This window comes from Pelodiscus sinensis, chromosome 1 (assembly GCF_049634645.1).
Source record: "Pelodiscus sinensis isolate JC-2024 chromosome 1, ASM4963464v1, whole genome shotgun sequence".
Classification (NCBI taxonomy): Eukaryota; Metazoa; Chordata; order Testudines; family Trionychidae; genus Pelodiscus; species Pelodiscus sinensis.
In genome coordinates, this window is record NC_134711.1 from 114,595,928 (window position 1) to 114,620,883 (window position 24,956).

Here is a 24,956-nt window from a genome sequence, read left to right on the forward strand (position 1 = left end):
AGACCTGAAACTAAAGATGATTTTTGTGTGTTTAACTGTCCCACTGCTGAAAATTTTTGAAAAACGCTATCAATTTTTATAATTTTCTAGATTGTTAAAATAATCCATGTAAGTATGAAAGCCTGTTTTACGGTAGAGAAAACAACTTCATTTTATATTTGACATTGAAATAGCACTTTCCTGACAACCTTGTCAGAGAGCATGAATCTGAAGACTGAACTTCCCTCTCGCCCTTAGAGATGTGGTCCCTCTAGAATGGGGTTTTAAGACATGCTGGCAGGATAGTTTAGGGGAAAACGTGTACTGTATAATAAAGGACTCTCATTTTCAGCCAGTGTCCTTTTAGAGCTCTATATTTCTTTTAAAAAACCTTGGAACCCAAATATAGCAATTCATAGTTAGAGGAGGTAAAAAGAAATTTGTCACCAAAAATGAAATATCTCCCATTCATCCAGGACAGCTTGGAGAAATTGTCTTCTACCTTCTTCTCAGATGTCCCTTCTTTCATTAAAAATCAGGAATTTATCTCTAAGAAATATCAAAGTGACTTTTTGTTGTAGGTAACTGCTTGAGATTACTCAATTTAAATAGTTGTGTCTGGGTTCTGATTTGAAACCATAGCAAGAAGTATTTAGGAACATGAGCAATATAAAGATCCTGTATTTTCATTAATTACAAGTCAAACATTTTATTGTGCAATCTAGATATGAGGCAAGAAACTAGATATTCAACCACATGTGTAGAGTTAAACCTGGAACAAAAAATTAATTTCTAAAATATACGAGAGACCACTGCACTTATGACCTAATTGGTTCCTGGAGAACCATCGTAAGTCGAGCTGTCATAAGTCAAACCCTTATTTTCCATAGGTGCAATGATAAAAATAGGGGTTCTGTTCCTGGCCCGCTTTGCCTCCTGGGAGGAGTTGTCTCCAGTGCACTGGGCCCAGAGATGTCTGTGCCAGGTGGAGGTGGTGCAGCGCGAACTGCTCCCAGAGCCGGCTGAGGGCTGTGCTGGGTGGTAGCAGTGGCCAGAGCAGGGCGGTTGTAAATGCGGGGAGTCATAAATCGGGTGGTCGTAAGTCGGGAATCCCCTGAATGCAGTTTTGAATGAAAAGGGTGTTAACAATACAAATGAAAAGATGGGGGAGGGATTTAGGCAAATAAATTTATCTGTATGATATGGGAAAGATAATATAAATCTTCAGTTAGTGTAGCTCATAAAAACATTTTTTTTTATAAATGTAATGTATGGTATTTGAGTCAAGCTAAGATCCATCATACTTTTCCTGCCAGGAAGATATTCTGAAAGAATTATAAGGAAGGGGAAGCATACTTACACATGTGATAGTTCTGTCCAGGAATAGGAGCTTGTCAACACAGACATCAGAAGAATTAATCCAAATTAACTAAAACTATGAATTTTTAGTGGATTAGTTAAACCATATTAAGCCCCCGTGGGAATACCTCCATTCAGTATTAAAGTTTAGCTTGAAAAAAGTGAGTTAAACTAAACCAAATTAAGGCAATTTAATTCTGAATTAAGTATTCGTTCAGATTTAATATGTTTTAAATTAATCAATTGAAATTCACACCATTAATTAATTTGGATGAGCTTTGCTGATGTGTCTATGTAGACGAGACCTGGCATTTTGGGGGAGAAAATTATTAATTGATATTTATTTGATTACAAAATGACAGCCTCATGGATTCCCTGACCCGCTTTACTGAATATTCTAGTATAAGGATCAGCATTTTAAACAGAGTTACGAATTATATTTTTTTAAATTCATGGAAGCGTCACTTTGTATTTCACATTATTGGGAATGCTTGACCTCTTTTCCTATGGGATTGGGCTATTGTAAAATACAAACTGTGAAAAGGAAAAGGGTTCAGCCCAAGTATGTACACAAGCTAACAGCCAGAAGCATAATAAGTATTTAGACTTTTGTCTTAACATATTCAGAGGCCATTCTCCCAGCAAGTCAGTACTTTTAGCCGGGTTCTTAACATATTTACCTGATACTTAATAAGTAATATATAATGTAGCATATTAACTTTTTATTCATATTGAAGAAATGTAATAACCAGCTTTCTATTCTCTTTGGCTAACTCTGCTGGACACATTCAGGTACACTTAGATGAGCCTAAACCAGTCCCTCGGGTACATAACCATGTAAATAGTAAATTGAAGGAAACTAGATTGTCTCTTTGAAACTTGAACATATCTCTAGACAGTCTGTCCTGTCCATATTTTAAGCATTAAGTGAGGTAAATCAGTGCTGTCTGAAGGGGACAGCATTGGTGCAAATTCACAAATACACCCATTGAAGCCATTCAGTTTGAGACACTACCTTGTACAGTGTTGACTTTAAGATCATATAGGAATTTAACATGAATGAGTCAAACACTGTGTGTATGAAGCACAGTGATACTGAAAAGACAAGATTAAAACAAGATGACATGACATGCATGCCTAAATGTCAGCATGTTAGTGCCCTATAAATTGGAAAACATTTAAGAACAGATGGTTGTCCTATACTTCTCTCTCAGGCTACATCTATACTGCGCCCTTCTTCCGCAAAAGCTTATGCAAATGAAGCGCAGAGTAGAATATTGCAGCGCTTCATTTGCATAATTAATTAGGGGCTGTTTTTGCGCAAGAGGCTTTTGCGCAAAAAGGATCTGTGTAAACGATGGCTTTTTATGCACAAAATCCCTCTTGTGCAAGAGCCATTCTTTCTGAAAAAATGAGAAAGAACAGCTCTTGCACAAGAGGTGGTTTTTGCGCACAAAGGAGCCGTCTACACAGCTCCTTTTTGCGCAAAAGCCTCTTGTGCAAAAACTGACAGTAATTAATTATGCAAATGAAGCACAGCGATATTCTACTCCACGCTTCATTTGCATAAGCTTTTGCAGAAGAAGGTTGCAGTATAGACGTAGCCTCGGAGAAAAGATGTTGAGTTGTCATACACTGTTCACCAGTTGCACAAATTAAAGCTGCTGATGGACTATTATCTTATGATCTTTGTTTAGAAATATTTTCTAACCTTTGCTTGTGAATTTGTTCAACATCTTTATTTGGACTATAGCCTCTTGTCTTGTCCCTAATTGAAATTCTACATGTCGTATTATGCAAAATGCAGTTTTCATATCTAATATGCAATACATTCAAGCCCACAGTATGTTCTTACTATGCTTTAAGCTAAATTACATGAAAGCATTATTGTGTTTGGTATAGGTCTCTGTGTTATTTACTAATGGGTAAAAAGGTCCTTTTAAAAATGCTACTAAAATTTTTAAGAATATCTTACCTTCCGCTCAAAAGCACCAATTTTTTGTTTAATTTTCTTACTAGGACAGTCTCCCAAAAGATGTTAAATGTGCCATCAGTTGTGAAATTCCATACCATAAGATTTTATTGAGGCAACAAGCTTAGTGTAATTTTTAAAAGTTTTAGAAAAGTATATTAACATCTGCACTTACACTGATTCAGATAAAAACACAAGGATATAAGCCCTCGTGTTTCAGGAAATTAAACTTCCAGTAATTTGCTAGGGTTAGGAAAAAAATGTCCTCTCCTCCTACCTCCTGGACATGTTGCATAATGTTTATTTTTATGGCTTTATACCTTGCTGTGATTCAGCAGATAATGTTCGTTGTCTCAATGTGATGAAAGACTCTCTGTAACTTTTGAAATCTCAACTTGCTCTATACTTTGTAGTCATACATATTGTGTACAAGACTTAATTCACAGAGTGATGTTTTCAGCATTATATAATGGACATAACACATTTCTTACTGAGTGCAATAATAGTTTTGTAATACCTTTGTAACAGCACACACTAAGAAATATTTGCCCCACCTCTGCATGTAGCTTACACTAAAAGCCAATAATAAATAGTACTTCAGGAGCATTTATATGCTATTCATTCCATTGCACTCATAAAATGTGACTTCACTATATATTTCAGAATAACAGGAATAGGCTATGTCTGTACTTGGAGAGGAAGTCTTCAAGGAAAACTCACAGATCTGTGAGAAGTGATCATAGTGGTACAGTAGATGGCACTCTTCCTCTTGAATCAGTGTTCTCATGGGGTATAAAAAGGAACTGTCACTGCAGGTGATTCCTTTGGATGTGACACAAAAACAGATGCTGGACACTTGGTCACTAAATATCCTGTAGCGCACTCCAAGAGATAGCTTACGCTATCTCAGTTTCTTTTATAATTCCAATTTGAATATGATGGCATTCTTCACATCTTTCTCAGTCTAAACTGTCTAATAGATTTGTTGTACATTATTAAACAGCTGCTGCATTGACAGTGATGATCAAAGTAATTCATACAATTTTAAGATGTTCTGTGTTAAATTTATGTAAAATGTTATAATTTTACAATATTCTCTGTTGTGTGGAGGTGAAGTCCTTCTTTAGAAGTTTCTACCTGTTGTGTGCTAAGTGGCTATTATACACTGTAAAAAAGTGGGCTCCCAAAATGTCATTTGTAGCTTGGCATGGCAACTCTTATAATTTCCCATCCCCTGCCATCAGCTGCCCAGGCCCTATGGGAGTCAGTCTGTCTTGCAACTTGGCCCTCTGGCCAGGTCATTTTAAAGTCTCTCCCATTCTGGTGTGTTAGTGTCCCATTTGACACTGACCATCAGTTTCACATCTACCACCCCTCTATGCTCCTTTTCTGTTCCATTCCATTATTTCCAGGGCTTTAAGTTACAAAGGGAAAATATAAACCACAACAGAAGGAACTTTGGCCCCTTCTCCAGGCTTGAACTTTTAAATCATCCTGGGTCTCCTTCAGCTCTTGCTCTACAAAACTCTGACTTTCAGGTACTACTTTCATGGAATCTTGCCCTTGTGTGAATCCTCAGCTTTCTACCTGTGGTTTGGCTTTCCTCAAATACAGTAGCAGAATCCCTTTGACCCCTGCTAACCGACTCCATCAAGCCCAGATTGTAAAATCTGTCCTGAAACTCCTCTGCTCTCTACTATTCAAAGAGATACTATAATGTTCTTTCCCTTTCTCTTTTCTACTTTTAGCTTCCTTGCTTCACAGAAAACACATACCTCATCCCCTCAACTGGACTCATCTTTTCATAGGGTCTGGCCTATCCTTCTGTTATTAATGGGCCAACATTAACTGCTTCATTGCCTGTGTGGGATAAACAGAAACGTAATATTATTTGAATCAAATTATTTTACAAGTAGTTATTTACAAGCATTAAAATAAATTAAAGTCCTGTATCTAGATCATTAAAAGTACATTTAGATTTTTCTAAATACTTAATGTAATATTTTAAAAACTAGGAATTGGTGTGAATGGTAGATTAGACCATTTTAAGATGGGCTGTCATTTTTAAGATTGGGTTTCAGAGAACAAATCAGTCACTACGTTTTCAAAAAATTACTTTGTATATCACCATCCAAGGAAGCTTCATGATATCTAATAGTACACTGGAAAGATAAAATTGGGTCTTGAAAAGCTACATAATGTCCCTGTTGTGTTTGACAGAAATCACTGTAAGGGTTTTAACCATATTTTTTAGGTATATGAGCCAGATTTATATTGACCATGTTTATGAGCACACTCTTAAAGTATTTCCATTCCTAAATTCTTTCTGCAGTTAAGATAGAAGCTTTAGTTTGGAAAGGAGGGGATTTTAAAATATATTGTTCCTACACTATTAGGGGGTTTAAATAACTTTTTTTTAACAAAAATCTTAGTTTAACCTTAATGAGGTGCAAAAGTGTTATGGCTTTTTCATATTCTGATACTCATTTTCATTAAATGTTCATTTCAAAGAAAGTGTGGTTTTAATACACTATACATATTTTTAAATTGTCACCGGATGCATTTGCATGAGATATGTGGAAATGATGTCTTGAAACGAAACACTTAAGTCTTTTTAAAGATTTATTATGTTTGGAATGCTTGTATGTTTAATGCTTCTCAATCCTTGCATTTATAAACCTCCTTTAAAGTGGACTTGTGTTTCTACAATCTTTTTTGCACAATTGACATAAAATGTTATAGTTAAATAGCATACACATGGAGGAAAAATATATATATTAGGACGGAAGGAATATGAATATATTTTCATTAACTAAAATAGGATATACAGTAAAAGTTTTGCACAAATGGGTATATATGTATGCCCCTTTTAAGTATTTTAAAATATATTGCTAGCAGTCAGTCTAGAGAGAGAGGGGAAGAAAGTTTTTTAAAAAAAAAAAAGTTAAAAGTTAATGTTGAACATTCATTCTTATCAAATCAGAATCTGAGGATCCCTTGTACTGATGAGTAGGATGGCAGTCATAACATTGGTAAGAAGTGAGTTTGCATACCTCAGCACAAGAAATACAATTGTATTCATTTACAGTAATTGTGGTAGTATGGTGTACTGCTTCTAAAAGAGCTGAGAGAAAAGTGCAAATTAAAAATCCCACCTACGTGCCAAAAAAGTGTCTATCTGTACATCTTACACTGAATATATGAAGAGCCAATTCTCTTTTGACTCTGGTGTAAAATTGTAACTACATTTGAACACATTAGAATTTTTATACACTGACATTAACATAAAAGCAGAATTAAGGCTCTATATTTAGAATTGCATGCACAAAAAGTGATACATAATTTGTGTGTATTTGTATGTAATCAATATGTAATTTTATCTACTATGTAGTCCAGATCTGATTAACTTTCTATATTGCAAATATAATGTTAGGCATATAAAAGGACCTGATTTTGGTGTATTAAAATTTTAACTCTAAGATGTATATTGTTTTCATAGTTTTGGTGAAATTATTTTATGGCAATATTATTCTTCCTTATAGTTGACACAAGAAGAGTGTAGGGGTACACTATACAAATATAGATCTGAAGAATTGGATATTGATGTAAGTATTTGTTTTTGGCTTTCCTCAAATTAATACTCATCTTTGGACTTCTTATTGATATTCTGTTGTAGTTTCTACCCTGAACATAAAATTTAGATGCAAAAACTGCTAAATACAATGGGCCACTAGTAGCAATTGCTTTAATTAAAGTGGGGGGGAGAGATTCCATTATAACCCGCAGTTGTTATCCTATAAGGTTTTTGAAATCACATTTGTGCTTAATGGGAAATCATTTCTAGAAGTTGGGTAAATTATTTCTGGAATATTGAGCAGACATCCCTTAGCTGGTTTTGAATGTATTGGGGTTGGGAAGATACTAGTAAGTGAATTTGTAATATGTGTGTGGGTATTAATGTGTGTGTATATTAAAAAAATTCCATGAATCAAGAGACTATCATGAAGTTTTGTAAAACTTGAATCATCAAGTCTACACTTAGATGCACTGACCTGAGGCCTTTTCTAAAGAACATGTTCAACATGCAGTTTTTAAATGGGTAACTTTGTGTAAACAAAATCAGTTAAAGCTAACACATACCTATTCTTTTTCATGACTAATTTTCATGTCAAATTTCAGTTTTTAAGCTTCAGCCACTAGAAAGGGATTACAGAAAAAAAGTGGCTTAATAGTCTAATGGAAACCTATATTACTGATGAGTTTTTCAGATGGAAGCTGACCCTTAAAATACAACATACAATGGAAATTTTTTAGGGAAACAATTGCCTTCCTAGTACATATCAGTAGCTGAAATTCAGATGTCTGTATGTTTTAGCAATTTAATAGTATTTAATACTGTAAACTTAAGACTTAGTGCTTTCTATCATCTTCAAGCTGATGACATTCCAAACCAAATAATCTATCACCAGAGTAGTCACACATACATGTTTAACAGAAGATAGAACCACACAGGGCTCTCGTAAGAGTGCTTTTGGCTTTGATGAGTAATTACAAAGCTCCTGTAATATGGGATAGAAAAGAATGGATCTTCTTAATATGTACCCCAACCAAGGCCTGCAGATGGGTCAAATAGTGTGGTCAGTGGTAGTAAAAGCTGCTGTGAAATCTAGAAAATTTAGCTGTTGAATAACTAGATACTGCATTTGACCCATGCTATTTGAAATCACAGTAATGCTCTATAAGGTTTTTTTTCAGAATTTCTTTTGTTGTTTTGAAATTTCAATATTCGGGTTTACAGCATTTAATAAAGTTAAATGTATAGTAATAACAAAACTATGTATAAAATGGTTTGGTGCCATATTAATGTAGGTGATGTGTAGAATAATAAATTATACTAATTACAGCCATCTTCTCTTAAAATAGACTAAGCTTAGCCGATTATGTGAACAAGATAAAGTGGTACAAGCATTGGAAGAGAAACTTCAACAGCTACACAAGGAGAAAGTAGGACAATTATGTTTATTACCTAAAATGGATGTTCTTTTACATGGTTATTATCACAACACTGATATCTAAAATAAAAAAGAAAATCTACTCGATGATGCAGAACATTAAAAATATATTTTTTTTATTATAATAGTACACGCTTGAACAAGCTTTGCTATCAGCCAGTCAAGAGATAGAAATGAATGCTGATAATCCAGCTGCCATACAGAATGTAGTCTTACAGCGAGATGACTTACAGAATGGACTGCTTAGTACATGTCGAGAAGTGTCTCGAGCTACTGCAGTAAGTAATAAATATTTTTGCCAGTAAAACTCAGTGAGGTGTTAAGTGATTTCTCTTTGGGTTGGTACTTTTAATTGGGTTGTCTATGGGTTCTTTGTTTAGTACATCCCAACAAACATTAAATTGTCTTTCAAGCTTCTGTTTAGGCAGATGGGGGAACAAATGTTATTTTTAATTCAGTCAATGCAAATTAAATTAAAAGGGACAAATGTGTACGAACTTTAATTGATTTGGCAACTTTTTTCTGTGAGATGAAGTGTTAATTATAGAGTGAATTATATAATATCAACAAGCCATATCTTATTGAGAAGTTCTGATAACTCTATTTTCTAAAAATGTATTGGCTCATTGTAAATATGTTTACAACCACATAGAGCTTAATTTAATAAAGTTTGTGTGTAAAGTTTACTATATGTTCTTAGATGAGATGTAGCTGTGTATTCCACTTAGGTATGTGCACACCCAGCAGGCTGAAACTGGATAATTTTGCCTAGCTCTACCCATAGAGAGCAATGCTTGCACCTCATGGCTATAGCCCCTCTCCTGAATATATAGTTGTGTGTGGTTTTCATCTCTCAATCCCACTTTTAGTGATTTTTTTTTCAAGTTGTATATAATTAATCCGTATCTGTAGGCTAGCATTAGTTAGATTTAGTGTTAGCTGTCGTTTTAAGTGTTTTCCTGGTGAGAATCTCACCAGGATTGACATTGGCATTTTGTGAGGAAACAATGCCACATGTGGTGCTTGTTGTACCAAAGTGAAACACATCAAAGAGCAGTAGTTTGATCCACAAATCATTTACTAAATGGGCCCATCAGGCAAGAGATCTTCAGCTAATGCAGCACTTGTTCAAACAGATCTGTTTCATCACCAAGCTCCTCATCCTCCTGGAGCTAGCAGTTACCTGAAGACCTGAAGGAATTGTTCCTTGTTGGGTATGTCAAGGAAAAGATCACAAAAAACTGAGCAAGGCTGTTCCAGGCCCTGTGGGAACTCTTCCTCTTCCAGAACAAGCATGGATTGGTATTGGATTAATTCCAGTGCACAGGATGAACCTGTCAACTACATCCCAGTATCCTATGCAAGGTCGGAGACCCCATGCTGTTGATTCCAAATCTGGCCATGCGGATTGAGTTCTGATACTGATGACGGCAATGCTGGCATCAACTGTTTCTGCGCCAATGATTCATCGGGAGCCAATGGAACTCCTTTGCTTTTCTGTCGCAACCCTTGGTTCAGGACTTTCCAGTGCTGCACCATTTGTAGCCCTGTTTTTTTGGTCAGGCTACTGAGTCTGAGAGTTGTCTGCACAATACCCTGAGATCTCCCTTTCAGTCAGTGGAGGTGGGGCTGGACCTAGCATATAGCTGGGAAATCTTTCTCTCCCTGGAAGACAGCAGGACAGCCCCTGAAAGAGTCATAGATTCTGTAGGAGAAAGCAGTGTGGTCTGGAGTTTGGCTAATCCACCTACCCTATCCCAACGCTTCCCAAGCATTCCTTCTGACTCTTTGGTCCAGAGCAACATTCCAGTCATCTCTTTCTCCCCACTTCCTCTATTTGGGAAAAGGCTGGCCCTTTTTCACAGTGCTTGGGGCTCAATCATGACTGTTGGACTGTGCCATTCAGTTCCTTTCCACCCCTCTTCTTCTGTCCCTCTTTAGGGACCCCTCTCATGAATTATTATTCCTCAGGCAGGTTCGCTTTGGGAGAAGCAGAGGAAGTGCCACTGGAACACCAGGGTCATAGTTTCTATTCCCAGTGCTTTCTGGTGCCCAAATCCAACGTGGAGAGGAGATACATTCTCAAGTCTCATGGCCTCAACTATTATATTGGATAAATGAAGTTCTGAATGGTCATTCTATGGACTGTCCTCTGTGCATTGTCTGTGAGTGACTGGCGTACTGCTCTAGATCTTCAAGATACCAACTTTCATGTGATGTTTTGCCGGACCACAGAATTTTTTTTAATTTATTGTGGCAGTGTGTCATGTTCAGTATGTGACATACTGCTTCCATTGCGGCCTCTCTTCTGCCCTTAGGGGGAGGGTTATCAAATGCATGGTCATTGTGTTGGCACATATCAGGAAGAAAGGAATCCACATCCTTCTGTATTAGAGTGAATTGTTACTGAGGGGCAGGTTCAAAGAGAGTTTTTGCTTACGTCAACACTACTCTGCATTTGCTCATCCTAAATACTGGAAAGTCAACTTCAGTTACCACTCAGAAAATTGAGTTGGTTGAGGCCTCAACAAATTCTTACGAGTTTGAGAGCATTTCTGCTGACTGACAGTTTACAGGTAATTCACTATCATATGTGAAAGGCTGAGACTGTAGACTGAGTTTCACAGAAGCTTTTGGGCCATGTGTTGCTTGCTTGCTCATTGTCCAGTTTGCAAAATTGAACCTTTGCCTCTCCCCAAATGTAGTTCAGATCAGTTTATCATTTGATTCTTCACCACTTGGACAGATACATCTGTCATTCGTAACTGGTCCTGAACTCCTTGTAGTAGTGGATGCATCTAGAGAACATTTGCCAGGGTATTACCTTTGTCTACTCTTTGCCAACCAAGTCTGTTGTCACTGACAATTCCCTGATACGGAGCACACTTAGGGTTCACTGCAAGTCCAAGGCTTATCGTGAGAGTAGTGTACCTCACTGCGTGTCTAATTACTGGAGCTTGTAGCCAACTGCAATGCATGTCATGCTTTCCTGGACTGTATTCGGCTCACTGGTTCCCACATTTACTGACCATACTGACAAGCAGCGTTCCCTCTAATATTTTCCATTTATGTGGAATAAATTTTATGTGCACTAAGACATGTAGAAAACAGTAGAAACAAAAAACTCAGCTGGGGGGGGTGCTCTGCTAATTAGTTGGTCAGCGTTTGACTCTCCTGAGCAGCTGCACAAGCTTACAGGGAACACTGCTGACAAGGTGTATTGTGTGCTGTCCCTTGCATGTTCACATGTCTCCAGACTGCTGATAGTCAGTCCATCACCCCTAGGGTGTCCAGACCTCTTGTTTTAAAGGAACAGTCTTGTGTTTAAGCCCTTCTGCAGGTGCCCCAACTTTTTTTTTTTAAATGGACAAATTGTCCCTTATTTTCTGCCTCCCCCCAGTACTGGCAGGTCCTGCTGCTTCTGGAGCAGGATGCAGTAGTACCGCAAGGCCTCCTGTAGGGAGCTATGAAGGCCTAGGTACACCTGTCAGAGGGAGCCTCATCTATAAAACTGTACACTAGCTCCCAACCTGTTTTAAAGTTTAATAGCGGAAAGCAAAACTTAAACAGTTGCATTTTAAAATATTTGTTTCTCCATCACAGTAGACTATTAAAGCAGGTTGGAATGTGATTTATAATGTAGCAATGTCTCAAATAACATTTTCTATCATGATGGATGTCTTATCACTAGACAGAAATTTTAATCAATAGCCCTTCATCCAGTTGAATAAATGGAAAATTTCTGCACTCTGTAAATATTGTTCCCTTCGTCTTCCACTGTTTTGATGGTGGATTTTTCTCTCTCCTATATGGTCAGAGGCTGACTAGACATTATGTCATGGCTGGGGAATAGGGTTACTGTTACTGACAACTTTTTTATTAGTTTTTTCGGCTTCCAGAAGGCACAGGCTATGGACCTCATTTGTTACAGTCATCTTGACTGTAAATTTAAATGCTTTCTTCATTCTGTGTCATTTGGAACTTATAGTCTCTCAGTGGGCTTCTTTACTCAGGAGGGAGACTTTTTTTAGACATAGCGTTCAATACTCCTGTCTAGAAAAGGTTAGTTGTATTTAATATCATGTGAACTGCTTATCATTAATCCTAAAGTGAGACTGCTCCGGGCTCACCATGACATAGCTGATACAAAACTAAATACAATAGTCCACTTATGCACAGTGCATAAAGTTAATTGAATACATAATCCCAGAGACTCCAGACTCATGAAGGAGAGTTGGCCACTGTCACCTCCTTCTTTCCTTTCACAACAACTCTGGGAAAGATTGCCAGTCCCAACTATTATGGGGAGTTTCACACAGAGCTGGTCGATCCTTTTCCAGATCTGGAACAGGACTAAAACAGGAGGGGACGGCACAAGCAGCATGGCTTTCCTTCTCATTCGCGTAGGAGCACTTGAGGACAGCACTACTGCTTTTTCTATCTCCTGCAGTTCTTAACACACAAGTGGCTCCTCAGGTCACAGTGGGCCTTCTACTAATGTGTTTTGTGATTGTGGCCAATCTGTATTAGGCTAGCTAAGAGTAGAGGACAGCATTGTTGCCTCCTGGAGACAGTCCCGTCATCTTCCGCTGCCATCCACAGCCAGCTAACCAGTTAACTAGGGTGCCATCAAATACAATGCTGTGGGAGTTTGCCTGGGAAAGCAGACAAGTTATGTTTTTTCCTACACCAGGCATGGCCTCTCCACACTAAAACCATTTCAGTAGATGGAAAATACCATTCCTGCTATAGCTTCCTGTCCTGGCCCAATGCTCCCAGCCTCATCCTCAAACATAAATCAGTCAAGACAGACTTTTAAAGGGGTCAGGACACAAATCTGTACTCATCAATACATGGAAACTTTGGTCTGACCCATGAAAACAAACACAAAAGGAGACATCCTGGCAATAACTCTCTGCCCAGAGCCCACCGGTATCTTAAATTAAACATAAAAAGGATAGAGGAAGAGTGTGGGAAAGAAGGGAGAGTTGATCCTGATCCTCTTTGACAGGACGATGTCTGTCAAACAAACCTTGCTCTTTCAAAGACCAAAAAGGCACAATCATGTCATGCTCCAACTTGTCTCCATTCCAGCATTGTTAGAGAAAAAAGGCAAAGCATGTAAAAGGAAGAAAAGAATTAATATCCTCACTTAATTAATGGTCAGAAATGCAGAATAGGCATTACCTGGCCAATCTAAATGACCCAACTGGCAACTTCACAGGTTTTACTTGATGTTGAAGGACAAGCTGGGCTTCAGTTACTTTGCCTTTGATGGCAGCAGCAGACTCTTCAAACTGTGGCCCCAGAGAAGGGTGAGTTTTTACCCTCAGTACCCATGGATAGAGATAATCCACTCTACTTCTGAAGCACACACATCAGCCCTTCATCCTTTCCTTGTGGTCTTGCTTGTAAAGAGCTATCCTGATTTGAACAGCCCTCCCCCAAGGACAAGATGATGAAGGGTAATGATGGAAGGAAAATCTTGGGAGCTTCATGCACAGTGATCTCGAGATGATCTGGACTTGGCAACGTGGTCAGTTGCATACAGTGGCAGTAACCTGAAAGCATCTGGAAAACTCAGAGGGGAAAATTAGAATTTTTGTAATATCCTGACTTAAACATCCTACTTTGGTCCTGTTTAAAGAATAGTAAAAATACACCAATGCATCTTGTGAGGGGGAAATGGACAAAATTTAGCCTGCTGTCGGTGATAATTGAGTCTTGTTTGCCTTCATTGTCTCCAGTTGTGTTTGGAATGTGAGGGAAGAATTAAGCCTGGGATACAAAGGTTCCAAGAAAGAGAGTCTCAGGTGCAAGCACAGACTTTTTGCCTTTATTACGTTGTTGCCCACAGAAGAAAATAGGTAAAAATCCAATTGAAAATGAAAAATTATTTTTAAACAGGACCAAAATGCATTTCTTAATTCGTTCTTGAGAAGTACTGCTGAACCGGTGTGCTGCTGGGTTGAGAAAAAATAGGTGCAAGTTTTTTATCCTGGTAACATCTCTTTTCAGTTTGCCAACATATAAAGTGAGATCTTAATACTGCTTTCCTTCTTAATTAAGGAATTGGAAAGAGCATGGAGGGAGTATGACAAATTAGAATATGATGTAACAATTACAAGGAACCATATGCAAGAGCAGCTGGACCGACTTGGGGAAGTTCAGGTATAAAAGAATTGCAATGTGATTTTAAATCTGTTTTAAATACAAGGTTAAAACAGACCAACTTTTTATTTCGTTCATGATTGTATCCTCCTTTGTTGCTTTTTTAAGCTATTTATTATTTGTAATACTGTAAAGGACTAATTGGTAGTGTAGAGTTTGATTTTTAGGGAGGAGGAGCGATATTGTCTTTCATTTTTGCCCTGAGGTGTTGCTTTTGTTTTGTTTTTTACTTGGAAACTATGAGGAATATCGTGTCTAGTCTTCCTTATTTTTTCTTAATGTGCCCTTGAAGGAGCCGCAGAAATGGACTTTTTTCCAAGGCTTAATTGTTGGAAATTTAACACAAATTCTTTTTCCTAAGTGACTGTCAGGCAGCTGAGTTAAATCAGTGCTAGCAAAACCAAGCAAAAATAGCTTGTAGGTACCTGATGTGATGTACCTAGCGTGATGACAAGTCTTATATTTCTAATGCAATAAGTAGGTGGAGGGTATAGAGTGCAGGGAAATAAAGCAGCACCACAAGACATGCATCTTTTCTCCACACAACCATGGAAAGACTTTTGCAGGTGAGTGTCAGGAGCATGGAAATAAGAACACAGCATATCTATTGGCAAAAATTGTGTGTTTCTGGGTGTACATTGGCCTACTGTTTATTCACCAATGTAGAGTAGCTCCTTCTGAAAGTCTGGACAGATACAAACAACTCTACATGGTCAGTCATGCTACTTTCATGTTGATCAGCCCACCCACCAGTCTGTACTGATAGTGTTCCCTTTTAGCCAGTGACAGACATGGAAATAGCTCAGCATGTGAAGAATCATCCCACAGAGCAGAGCTGTAGTAATGTGTTCAGTGGTGAAGTCTTCTGTTTCCATTCTCCTTTGTAGGTTCTGATACATTTTGTCCTATATCACTAGTGAAATGGTGTGGGGAACCTATTTTGAATCAGAGGGCCACTGACCCCTGCAAGAAAAATCAGTCGGGGGCCACACAAAAGTGAGAAGATCCCAAAAAGGTGGGGAAGAAGTTTGGGGGCTGGCCCAGCTGTTGTTTCTCCATCCTCCGTAAAGGGTGCCTAATTGAAGGAAGCGGCTGCTTGGTGTGGTTCCCTGCTAAAGCCGAACCAGGCTGGGAAGGGGCTCCAGCTGTTTCCCTGCTGCCGCCTGGCTGCCCAGTGTAGAGAGAGGACTGTAGCACTTGATGTGCTGCACCTGGCTGCCCAGTGCTGGGAAAGGCAGCAAGTGCTCAAGTGGGGAAAGGGCTCCTTTGTTGCTGCCTGGTGCAGCCAAAGGGCTCCAGCATTTGATGTGGTGTGGCTTCCCCCTCCAACCTCCTCTCCTGCATGCGCCTATGGAAGAGACTGGTCTGCACTGCAGATGAGGTTGGGATAAGGTTTCTATACATGCCCCCTGGAGCCTCCACAGTGTTGCATTGCCACTGGACCCCCAGAGGCCAAATGGAATTGTCTGGGGGGGCCAGGTGTGGCCCTCGGACCCAAGGTTTCCCACCCCTCTAAACTGTGAAATTGCTTCATCTTTGTTTTAGAAGATGAGATTTGCAAAGCTACTGATCCAAGAATCAGGTGGCTGGAATATGTGAGGGTCAATGATTGTAATGGTAGCTGTTCCTCTTACTGCTCTGAAGAGGTTACACTAACCTACAGATAGTGTGGACATTATATTGGAGCGAGAGTGCCAATTATCAGATTGCTTCCTAAATCCTGATTCCTTTCAGTAAGGAGGGAAAACTTTGAATGTGCTATGTCTACAGTCAGTAAAGTTGTTTGTTCTTCCAACATATTATATGTGTTGTCCCATTTCTAATGTCTGTTCACTGGCAGACTGAGTCAGCAGGTATACAGCGTGCGCAGATTCAGAAGGAACTTTGGAGAATTCAAGATGTCATGGAAGGTTTGAGTAAACATAAGCAGCAAAGAAGTTCTACAGAGTCAGGTAAATGGGCTGCTTTTATTTAACTGCATTTATATTAGGGAATAAATATTTGTTTTTTTGTTTGACTGAAACTGTTTGACGACATAGTTGCTGGAAACAAGTGTAACTGAAATGATTAACCAGTTGAGATAAGTGTGTGTTTGAATCTTATAGTCATACCACTATGGGTTTTTGTGCTAGTTCCTAATATTTATTGAAAATAGATTTTCATGGTTTTTTTTTAAACAGGTTCCATTGGAATACAGTCTTTTTCAGCTATTAAGTATAAAAATGAGGTATGATTTTAGTGATTTTACATTTTAGCATCAATGAATTTCTGAATTAAAAATTATTAGCTGCTAGAAATTATTTCTCTGTTCTTTTAATAGTATTTGCAATGTGTATTCACTGTGTGTATATATAAATTAGCAGATGTACAGTATTGGATTTTGAAGGTTAAAATCTCACAATTCTAAAATTTCCATTTCTTCTGTGACTTCATATCCTTACAAATTCATGGTTCTATGTCCCCATTCCTCACCTTTTCTGTTCTCAGACCTCTACCCCAAAAATGTAAAGCCTGATTTTCCCTCTCCTCTATTCCCCCCACCCCCATACACACATTGCATGGAGAGAGAAATTATACTGTTTTACATGTCTCTTCATGTATAGAGCCTGGTTCTCAAATGTACCAAGCACCCCAACAACAGATTTAAATCAGTGGGGCTCTAAATTTTCAACCCATCTGGAAATCATGCCTATAATGTCTAGAAATCATAGCGTTAAAGGGACAGTGTCAACTGTGTGCTATAAGTCAAGCTTAAATTTTGGGTTTAAAGGCTATAGAAAATCTAATATGCAAAAACTTTTAGTAAATATTGAATTTCAGTTAAAATGGGTGGGGTAATTAAATCAATACTTGCAACAGAAGCATGAGAGTCAACAAGCGGCAGAAAGTACAACTGAGAAATGAAAGCATAACTAACTGAGTAACATGCAGATAGTAAATGGTGATGAGTTTTAAAGAGAAGTATTTCAATATCTATGACTCTAGATGGTATTACTAGCACCATGTTTAATATATCTTTTTAGTATGACAGTGTCCCTTTAATTGCAAAACACAGCGCTTATATAGCTACAGTATTATACTTTTTTAAAGTTATAAATAATTGTAACAGGTGTACACATCTAAATAAGGTGACTATTCTACAATCTTTAGGAAGAGGAAGTAGTCCCACCTCGTCCTCCACTCCCTCGGTCCTATGACTTTACAGAGCATCCTCCCATAATTCCCTCTCTGCCCAGTGATAGCAGCTCCTTGCTCTGTTATAGCAGGGGCCCAGTACATCTGCAGGAAGAAAAGAAGATGCACCAAGTTCAAGGATATCAGAGAAATGGATCTTACTGTGTAAGTGGCTAAAATTGCCACAATGTACATCAGACATTCTCCATCCATCCTCTGCACAGTCACTCTTTATTTTGACATCTTGCTACTTCTGTGCTGTGTAATCCCTTTTTGGCTAATTCATTTTATTTCTTGCTGCATCATTTGCATTTGACAGTTATCTGATATACCATGCTTATAAATGTGTTCTAAGAATTAAACATCAAAACAAGACTTTCATGATGATTTAATACCATGTTTCTCAAATTGTGGATCCCGACCCCCCAGGGGGTCGCAAACAACTTAGAGGGGGGTCACAGTATCACAAAGTTTGAGAACCCCTGAATTAATATATTTGATGACTTTTTCAAAATCAAGTTTTTCTGAACTCTTGTTACACTACAAAACCACAGTCCTGGCAATTAAGTATCTGTTAAAGCCTTTTTATAATTAATTTTTGTTTCTTAGAGTTAGTATTACATAATAATGGTAAATTTTTCTCCTTCACATCAGCCAGATTTAGTTTATATTACATTTGAAAGTCTCTGGCAGTTGTTTGCTTCAAGTTAATTGAAAAAAATTATCATTTCACCAACTCCTGAACAATGGAGTTATGGCTTACAAAAATATCAATTTTAAAAGAGAGCAAAATCAGCTACAGCATAGTTGTTTGATTAAGATACTAACACTTAAACATTACATCATTGTTGGTTACCTTTTACTATTGCATTCTTCTAGGGTCCAGATTACAGACTTTATAAGAGTGAGCCAGAGTTAACAACAGTGGCAGAAGTTGATGAGTCTAATGGTGAAGAAAAAACAGAACCAGTTTCAGAGTCAGAAACTTCTACAACTAAAGGTTAGTTCTAAGCATGTTGATTTCCATCCTGTTTTTTCAGTCTTTTAAAAAATATGAGTGTGAAAGAGAGAGGGGTATGTCTGTTGCTTGATGGAAATGAAACAGCTTCCACAATAAAATGATTTATTTATGCAACAAAAGGATTGCATTCAAACCACAGAAAAATCAAACTTTATGCTCAACAACCCCACAATCATTATTGACACTGTCAATTGGCATTCTTCACGTCCCACACACATCACTCCCTTGAACCATTATCCATTTTTTGTCCTTGCCCTTATGCTGTTTTTTAATCCAACTTGAAACAATGTTACCAAAAATGTCCAAAAAAGCAGCAGCACAGAATTTTCAAACTCTCTCAAGGGAAGGAATAATGTGTTTGTTTTGTTTAATCTTGTGACTGTTGAATTGCCTTTTGTTTTGTGATACAGTAGATTTAATGTTATTGCCCTTGGAATATACTCACAGTAAAGTTCTGTGGTGTTGCTGAATGCCTCATTTTCTCTTTTTCACATAGCCCATATGGTAGATTCCTTCACCTTGGTCATTCGCTTAAGGAATCTAATACCGCTTGTTAAAACATGTAAAATAGCTTTTTAAAAGTTTTGTGGAAAAGGCAGTTTTCAAAATCCCTTTAATTTACCAATAGGTGTTACACCCCCATTTGCCAGATTGAGGGAGCCATCCAAGGATGATGCCCTAAAATCAGCCTCCCTTACGCCTCCCTCCCCCCAAATATCTGCAAATGTTCTGTGCTAATCAGGTACTGGCTTCCGTTCTGACACAATGACTCAGCATGCACATGAGGTTCTGTTATGGTACATTGCTGACTGTGGCCTAAAGGGGTGTCATTAGTTAACTGTTTGGTTTTATGTTGTATAGTTTTGGAGAAGCAGCAGCATTTAATGTGTCATACAAAATAATAAATATGCAAAACTGCACTATCGAATAATGCCCACCTAAACGTTTGCATGTCAGCACCATCCTGGCATATGCTAGGGTGTTGTATTAGCTTAAAAGTAAATCCCCCTTCATTTAGTTTTTTAAAGATGAAGGGCTTATGTGGGAACCTTAACTTTAGTCTTATAATCACATTCATTGAAGCACTAGTTACCCTTTTAAAAATACACAGAATGTATTGACCTACTTAAGTTGCAGATCATATGAAGAGAGCTGTTAATGAGTTGAAAATAAGTAACTGAAAGCTGCATTGACTAAATAAAGCAGAAGTGATTTTTTTAAAACCCATCATGTGATGGGTTATCTTGGTCCATAAATGGAGAAGTGTTCCCAGACCTGAAGAGCTCTATGTAAGCACAGAAACCTGTTTTCTCTCTCACCAACAGAAGTTGGCCCAATAAAAGATATTACCTCACCCATCTTGTGTCTCAAAAATGGAGAGGTAATTTAAAGGCACTTAAAAATAGCTACAGCCTCAGAAGTGGCAAATGAAAGGCAGATTCTTTCTCTTACCAGTAAATGGAGGTAATTTTATTGTAGCTGTTACTGTTCCACCCAGTGAACACTTAATCTTCTAATGCACTTAATTTTATCTAATTCTCTTTACCCACAGCATAAAGGACAATATAAGCAGTTAGTATTTTCTTAGTTGTCTACATTCAGAAACATCATATTGGTTAATTATTTCAGTTAATCTTTCCATTCCTTCATAATCCAGACACTTTCAGCAGAGTTCAACTTAAAAATCATACTTCTCTCTCAATTTATTTTGCTTACTGTTGTAAGAAGCCACGTGTAAGGGCTCTATATGTTGGGATAATGCACACTATGGGGATGTGATTTCTAAAATGTATTAAGGTATTATGCATTAATTGGTCCATATAGACCTGTTGGTATGCATTGTTTCCAATGGTTTTAACCAAGCAGTATGTTAAAGCATACTGAAAGCTTTGAATGAACACCAGCAGGGTCTGACAGAATAATGTTCAACATCTTCATGTGTGTTAGAAATCACAGTACTGTGATTTCTATTGCCTCACCATGTAGACAAGACCTACAGTAACTAGAGCCACACATAATGGGTACATCTGAAAGAAAATAAGAGATCAGAAGAGGGCATTTCAATTCTTGTTTACTTTGTGTACTTTACTATTTATTGTTTCCCTTTGTCAATTATTTTCTTTTCATTTGTTTTTCATCCACCAAGAAAGAAAAAACACTTTAAAAATAGCAGTTTGTGATTTGTAAATCTCTAGAAATTAGAGATCTGCAAAAGAAAAGAAAAATAGACTTGTGGCCTTTGTTTTACTGTTTTGATGACTTAAAAAAAGGCCTGAAGAGTTTCTTGAAATGTTTGTGTTAGGCAGATACTCAGCATTTCCTGGCAGTACAAATTCAGGTCTTGTCTTGTCTATTTAAAAAAATCCTTCTATGACTAACTAACATTTTGGAGAAAGGAAACCTTAGTTAAAGATGCATCCTTCTGCTCCAGTTAAGACAGTAACAATCTTCTGAGACCCACACTGATTCTTCCAGCCAAACCAAAGAAAACTTCAGCTGACATTCCAGATATTTTTAAGGGAAAAATCCCCGCAAAGGGACAAAAAATTGTGAAAGCCCAAGTATTTGGGGTTTTCTTTATGTATCGTGAATAAGCAAAGCAGGAACAAGTCTAATTTAAAACAAAAAAAGCTTTGCTGTTCACATTTAACATACTGATTCAATACTGACTAGATTTCAGTTTAACTGGGTTTATTTACGTAGGAAAAAAACTGCAGCTATTCTAGTTAGACATAATGACTTTTATGGTAAATAAGAGATTGGTAGTTCATGAATTAATGAATTTACATCCTAACCTGTTTTATGACAAACAATACAGTATTTTTGTATTCCATATTGCATAACACTTAAAGATGATGTTTTATTACTTTATAGGCTCACATTTTCCTGTTGGAGTTGTGCCTCCCAGAACCAAATCTCCAACTCCAGAATCTTCAACAATAGCCTCTTATGTCACGCTAAGGAAAAACAAGAAGATAGACCTAAGAATGGTATTTAAAAATGTGCAAGTATTGAGATTTACAACAGTGTGTTTGTTTTCCAAGATTAATTTCTGGCCCTTTAGTTACTTCAAAAACTTTTATTTAAAAGAAATGAAAGAGAAACATTCCACTGGCTTAAAAAGGACTATATGATGTCATCTTAGTACATTCAGTTCATAAGTAAAGAATGTTAGCATTTTAAAATTCACGTGTGCTAGAACCCTGCAGACTTCATTACATTTGAATTGGTAAAGTGTTAAATGTTGGTGATAAAGCTATTGAACAATTGAGGGCTTAAAATTAGGCTCTTTAATTTTTCTAGTAGTCACCAGTATTATTGCTAACTTAAGTTTTGCATGAGTGAGTCATGTCCAGTACAAAATTAAAGAACAAAGTACTGCCTTTTATGCTTGGCTTTTCAAAATGCCTTTGTTGTTGTTGGGCAAAGGGACAGCATATCATCAACCTCTGTTGGTAAATTGGTTCTTTTTCCAACCCCAAAATGATTTTGCAGGCAGCTGAAAAAACCAGAACAATTGAGGGCACAATACATTGTACTGAACTTTTGGTGATTTTCAGATAAGAGGCCAGATAATGTGGGATGAAGGAAGAAGACAGAATAACTAAGATCGGAAAAGGGAGTAGGGAGAGAAGGAGTTAGGGAGAAAATAGAAGAGAAAACTAAAAGAATTTTAGGAGGCAGAAGCAAGAGAACAGAAATGTGAATTCAGAGAAGAGATTACTGTCAAAAAGACAGTATTCTGACTTTGTCATCATTCATGACATAAGCGTGTTTGTTTGAAAAATCAGTGTCCAAAACTACATTATTAGTCTTCAACCTTGTCTGTAGTATAAAAATTGTCTATTACTACTTAATGTAATTTAACTGTAATCATAGAACAAGATGAACCATGTTCAAAACCATGCAGAAAATACCTTAAACCCTTTAAATGAAGTTTCAGAAATGGTTCTGAACACGGTTTGTCTTGGTCTATGCTTGCAGCTAAATTGTGTCTAGCTGTACCCATTCATATTTATTTATTTATTTATTTTAAGGCCAGAAGGGATAATTAGATTTTTGTCTGACCTGCTGTATATCACAGACCATTAAATCTGAGCCACCCTGTCTTGAACCCAATAACTTGTGTTTGGCTAAAGTTTTATCTACCAGAAAGGTGTTTTATCTTGATCTGGAGACTTCAAGAGACAATGTGCCAGTTTCCTTGGTAGTTTTGTACACTGTTTAATCACCCTACCTGGTGAAGACTAATTACTGAATTGAATGTGTCTGGATTCAGCCACCATTGGTATTTTTGTTACGTCTTTCTTAGCTGGATTAAAGAGCTCATTTATTACTCAGTTTTTCTTTGTGAGTACATATACACTGTAATTGTTTTCCTGTCCATCTTTTTTAATAAGGTAAACAGATTGAGCTGTAAATCTGTTGCGATATGACGTTTTCCCTGGCCTTTAAATCTTTTTTGTGAGACTTTTCTTTGCCTTATCCAGTCTTTCAACTTTTTTTCACGTGGACACCAGGACTGTGTGCAGTATTTTAGTAGCCTCATCAATGCTATATACAGGCTGCCCCCAATTTGCGACGTGATCAGCTCTGGGGATAACATCGCATGTCAGAGGCATCGTAACTTGAGCCTGCATTTATGACAGGCATCATACGCTGTCTTAAACGCGGGGCCGAGGACATAAGTGAGGGAATTTCGGCCCCTTCCACACTTATGGAAAAGGTCGTAAGTTCGTGGGGTCGTAAATGGGGTGGTCGTAAAGCGGGGCCTCCTGTATAGAGGTAAAACCTCCGTTATCCTCCTATTTGCTCCCCGACTCCATAGGGATATACATGCAAGGATCACGTTAGTCCATTTTGCCACATTGTTGTACTAGAAACTCAGACTGAGTTGCTTGTCCATTGTTTAACATGATTTCCTAATCTTATTCTCAGGAGAAAAAAGCTAATATGTTGCTGACACCTGTTGTCAGCAGTGGGTATTATTTCTAGTTTAGACAAAAGTTACTGATACATTTTTGTTCATTTGGCAGAAGATGAGCAGCTAGAGTGCTGGTGTATTTTACAGTAAATTAGTTGTGAGGAAGCAATATGTGGGTGCCAAACTTATGCTTCTTTGAGGAATGTCTCCCTGGATACTCAGATGTAGGTGTCTGTGTGCCTTGCGCTTCGAATCAGAGATTTAGTGATAGCAAAGTTTCATTAGGTCATATGCATGCCATTGCTGTTTCACACTGATTCATGCAGTTACATAGCACTGCATGACCAACTGTCCCTCAGTTTTTTCTCTGCCACCTTTGGCTTGTTAGAACAGTTAACAGTATCCTCTACCTTTAGATTAGTTAATTTCTATTATACTTAGTAATTAGTTTGTTGTTACTCGTTATACTTATTTTATTTATAACAAAATATTATCTTTTATTCTTCTCAGTAAGATAAGTTTAGGCTTCTGTAGAGTTAATGTTCCTTTCTTACTTGGGACAGAACTCGGCATGCGTGGATTGCCAGGATTCAAATGGTGACTGACTTACAGACTGTCAGTCCCTGTCTCTGATGGAGACATATGCCGTGTGCGTGCTGTCTCAACAAGACATGCATTCCTCAGAAGTGTCTGCATTGCTGCATTCTCAAAGCCAGCATGAGAAAAGTTAGGGATCTTCAACGTAAACTACCAGGACCTTCTGGTATTGCAGATTCTGGGAGAGCTAAAGACCCTAAGTGAGCAAGCTCTAACAGAGACTCATAGGGCAAAATAAAACCCTCCACTTCAGTACCTATAGAGCCAGAAAGACATTTGGCATTAAGGAGCACACATTGGTGCCACCTATGGTACTTGCACAAGACCCTCGGCACCAGCAGCTACTGCTCTCACTCCCATACCATCAACAACACTGACATCAGTACCAGCATTCACAGTACTGTGCCAGATCCTGAGACATACAGGCATTTTGGTCTCTTCTATATCAAAATCTCCGCTCTTGTGTACCGATGGCACTCCATCTTGATCAGTACCAAACCACCTGACCATTCCACCTAGTTTAGCCCCTCCTATCTCTAGTGAGGATGAAGGGGTGATGTATACAGTTCATCACTCCTCACCCAAACCTGGGTCATACTACTGACCAGAGTTCCACTCCTCATAGAATCATAGAATACTAGGACTGGAAGGGACCTCGAGAGGTCATAGAGTCCAGCCCCCTGCCCTCATGGCAGGACCAAATACTGTCTAGATCATCCCTGATAGACATTTATCTAACCTACTCTT

General features: G+C 37.9%; 1 protein-coding gene across 10 annotated transcripts in view; it reads left to right on the forward strand.

Moving 5' to 3' along the window:
* Nucleotides 1–24,956, forward strand: part of PLEKHA5 (pleckstrin homology domain containing A5) — a 241,995-nt gene that overhangs the window by 198,317 nt on the left and 18,722 nt on the right. For 6 of the 10 annotated variants that reach the window (XM_075897802.1, XM_075897759.1, XM_075897764.1 and 3 more), the window contains 9 exons: nt 6,853–6,915; nt 8,234–8,314; nt 8,451–8,600; nt 14,392–14,493; nt 16,334–16,445; nt 16,674–16,720; nt 17,644–17,832; nt 18,547–18,667; nt 21,563–21,678. In XM_075897802.1, the coding sequence (XP_075753917.1) occupies nt 6,853–6,915; nt 8,234–8,314; nt 8,451–8,600; nt 14,392–14,493; nt 16,334–16,445; nt 16,674–16,720; nt 17,644–17,832; nt 18,547–18,667; nt 21,563–21,678 (981 nt within the window). The remainder of the gene's footprint in view (nt 1–6,852; nt 6,916–8,233; nt 8,315–8,450; nt 8,601–14,391; nt 14,494–16,333; nt 16,446–16,673; nt 16,721–17,643; nt 17,833–18,546; nt 18,668–21,562; nt 21,679–24,956) is intronic. The other 4 variants (XM_075897773.1, XM_075897812.1, XM_075897785.1 and 1 more) reach the window with 1 other exon arrangement.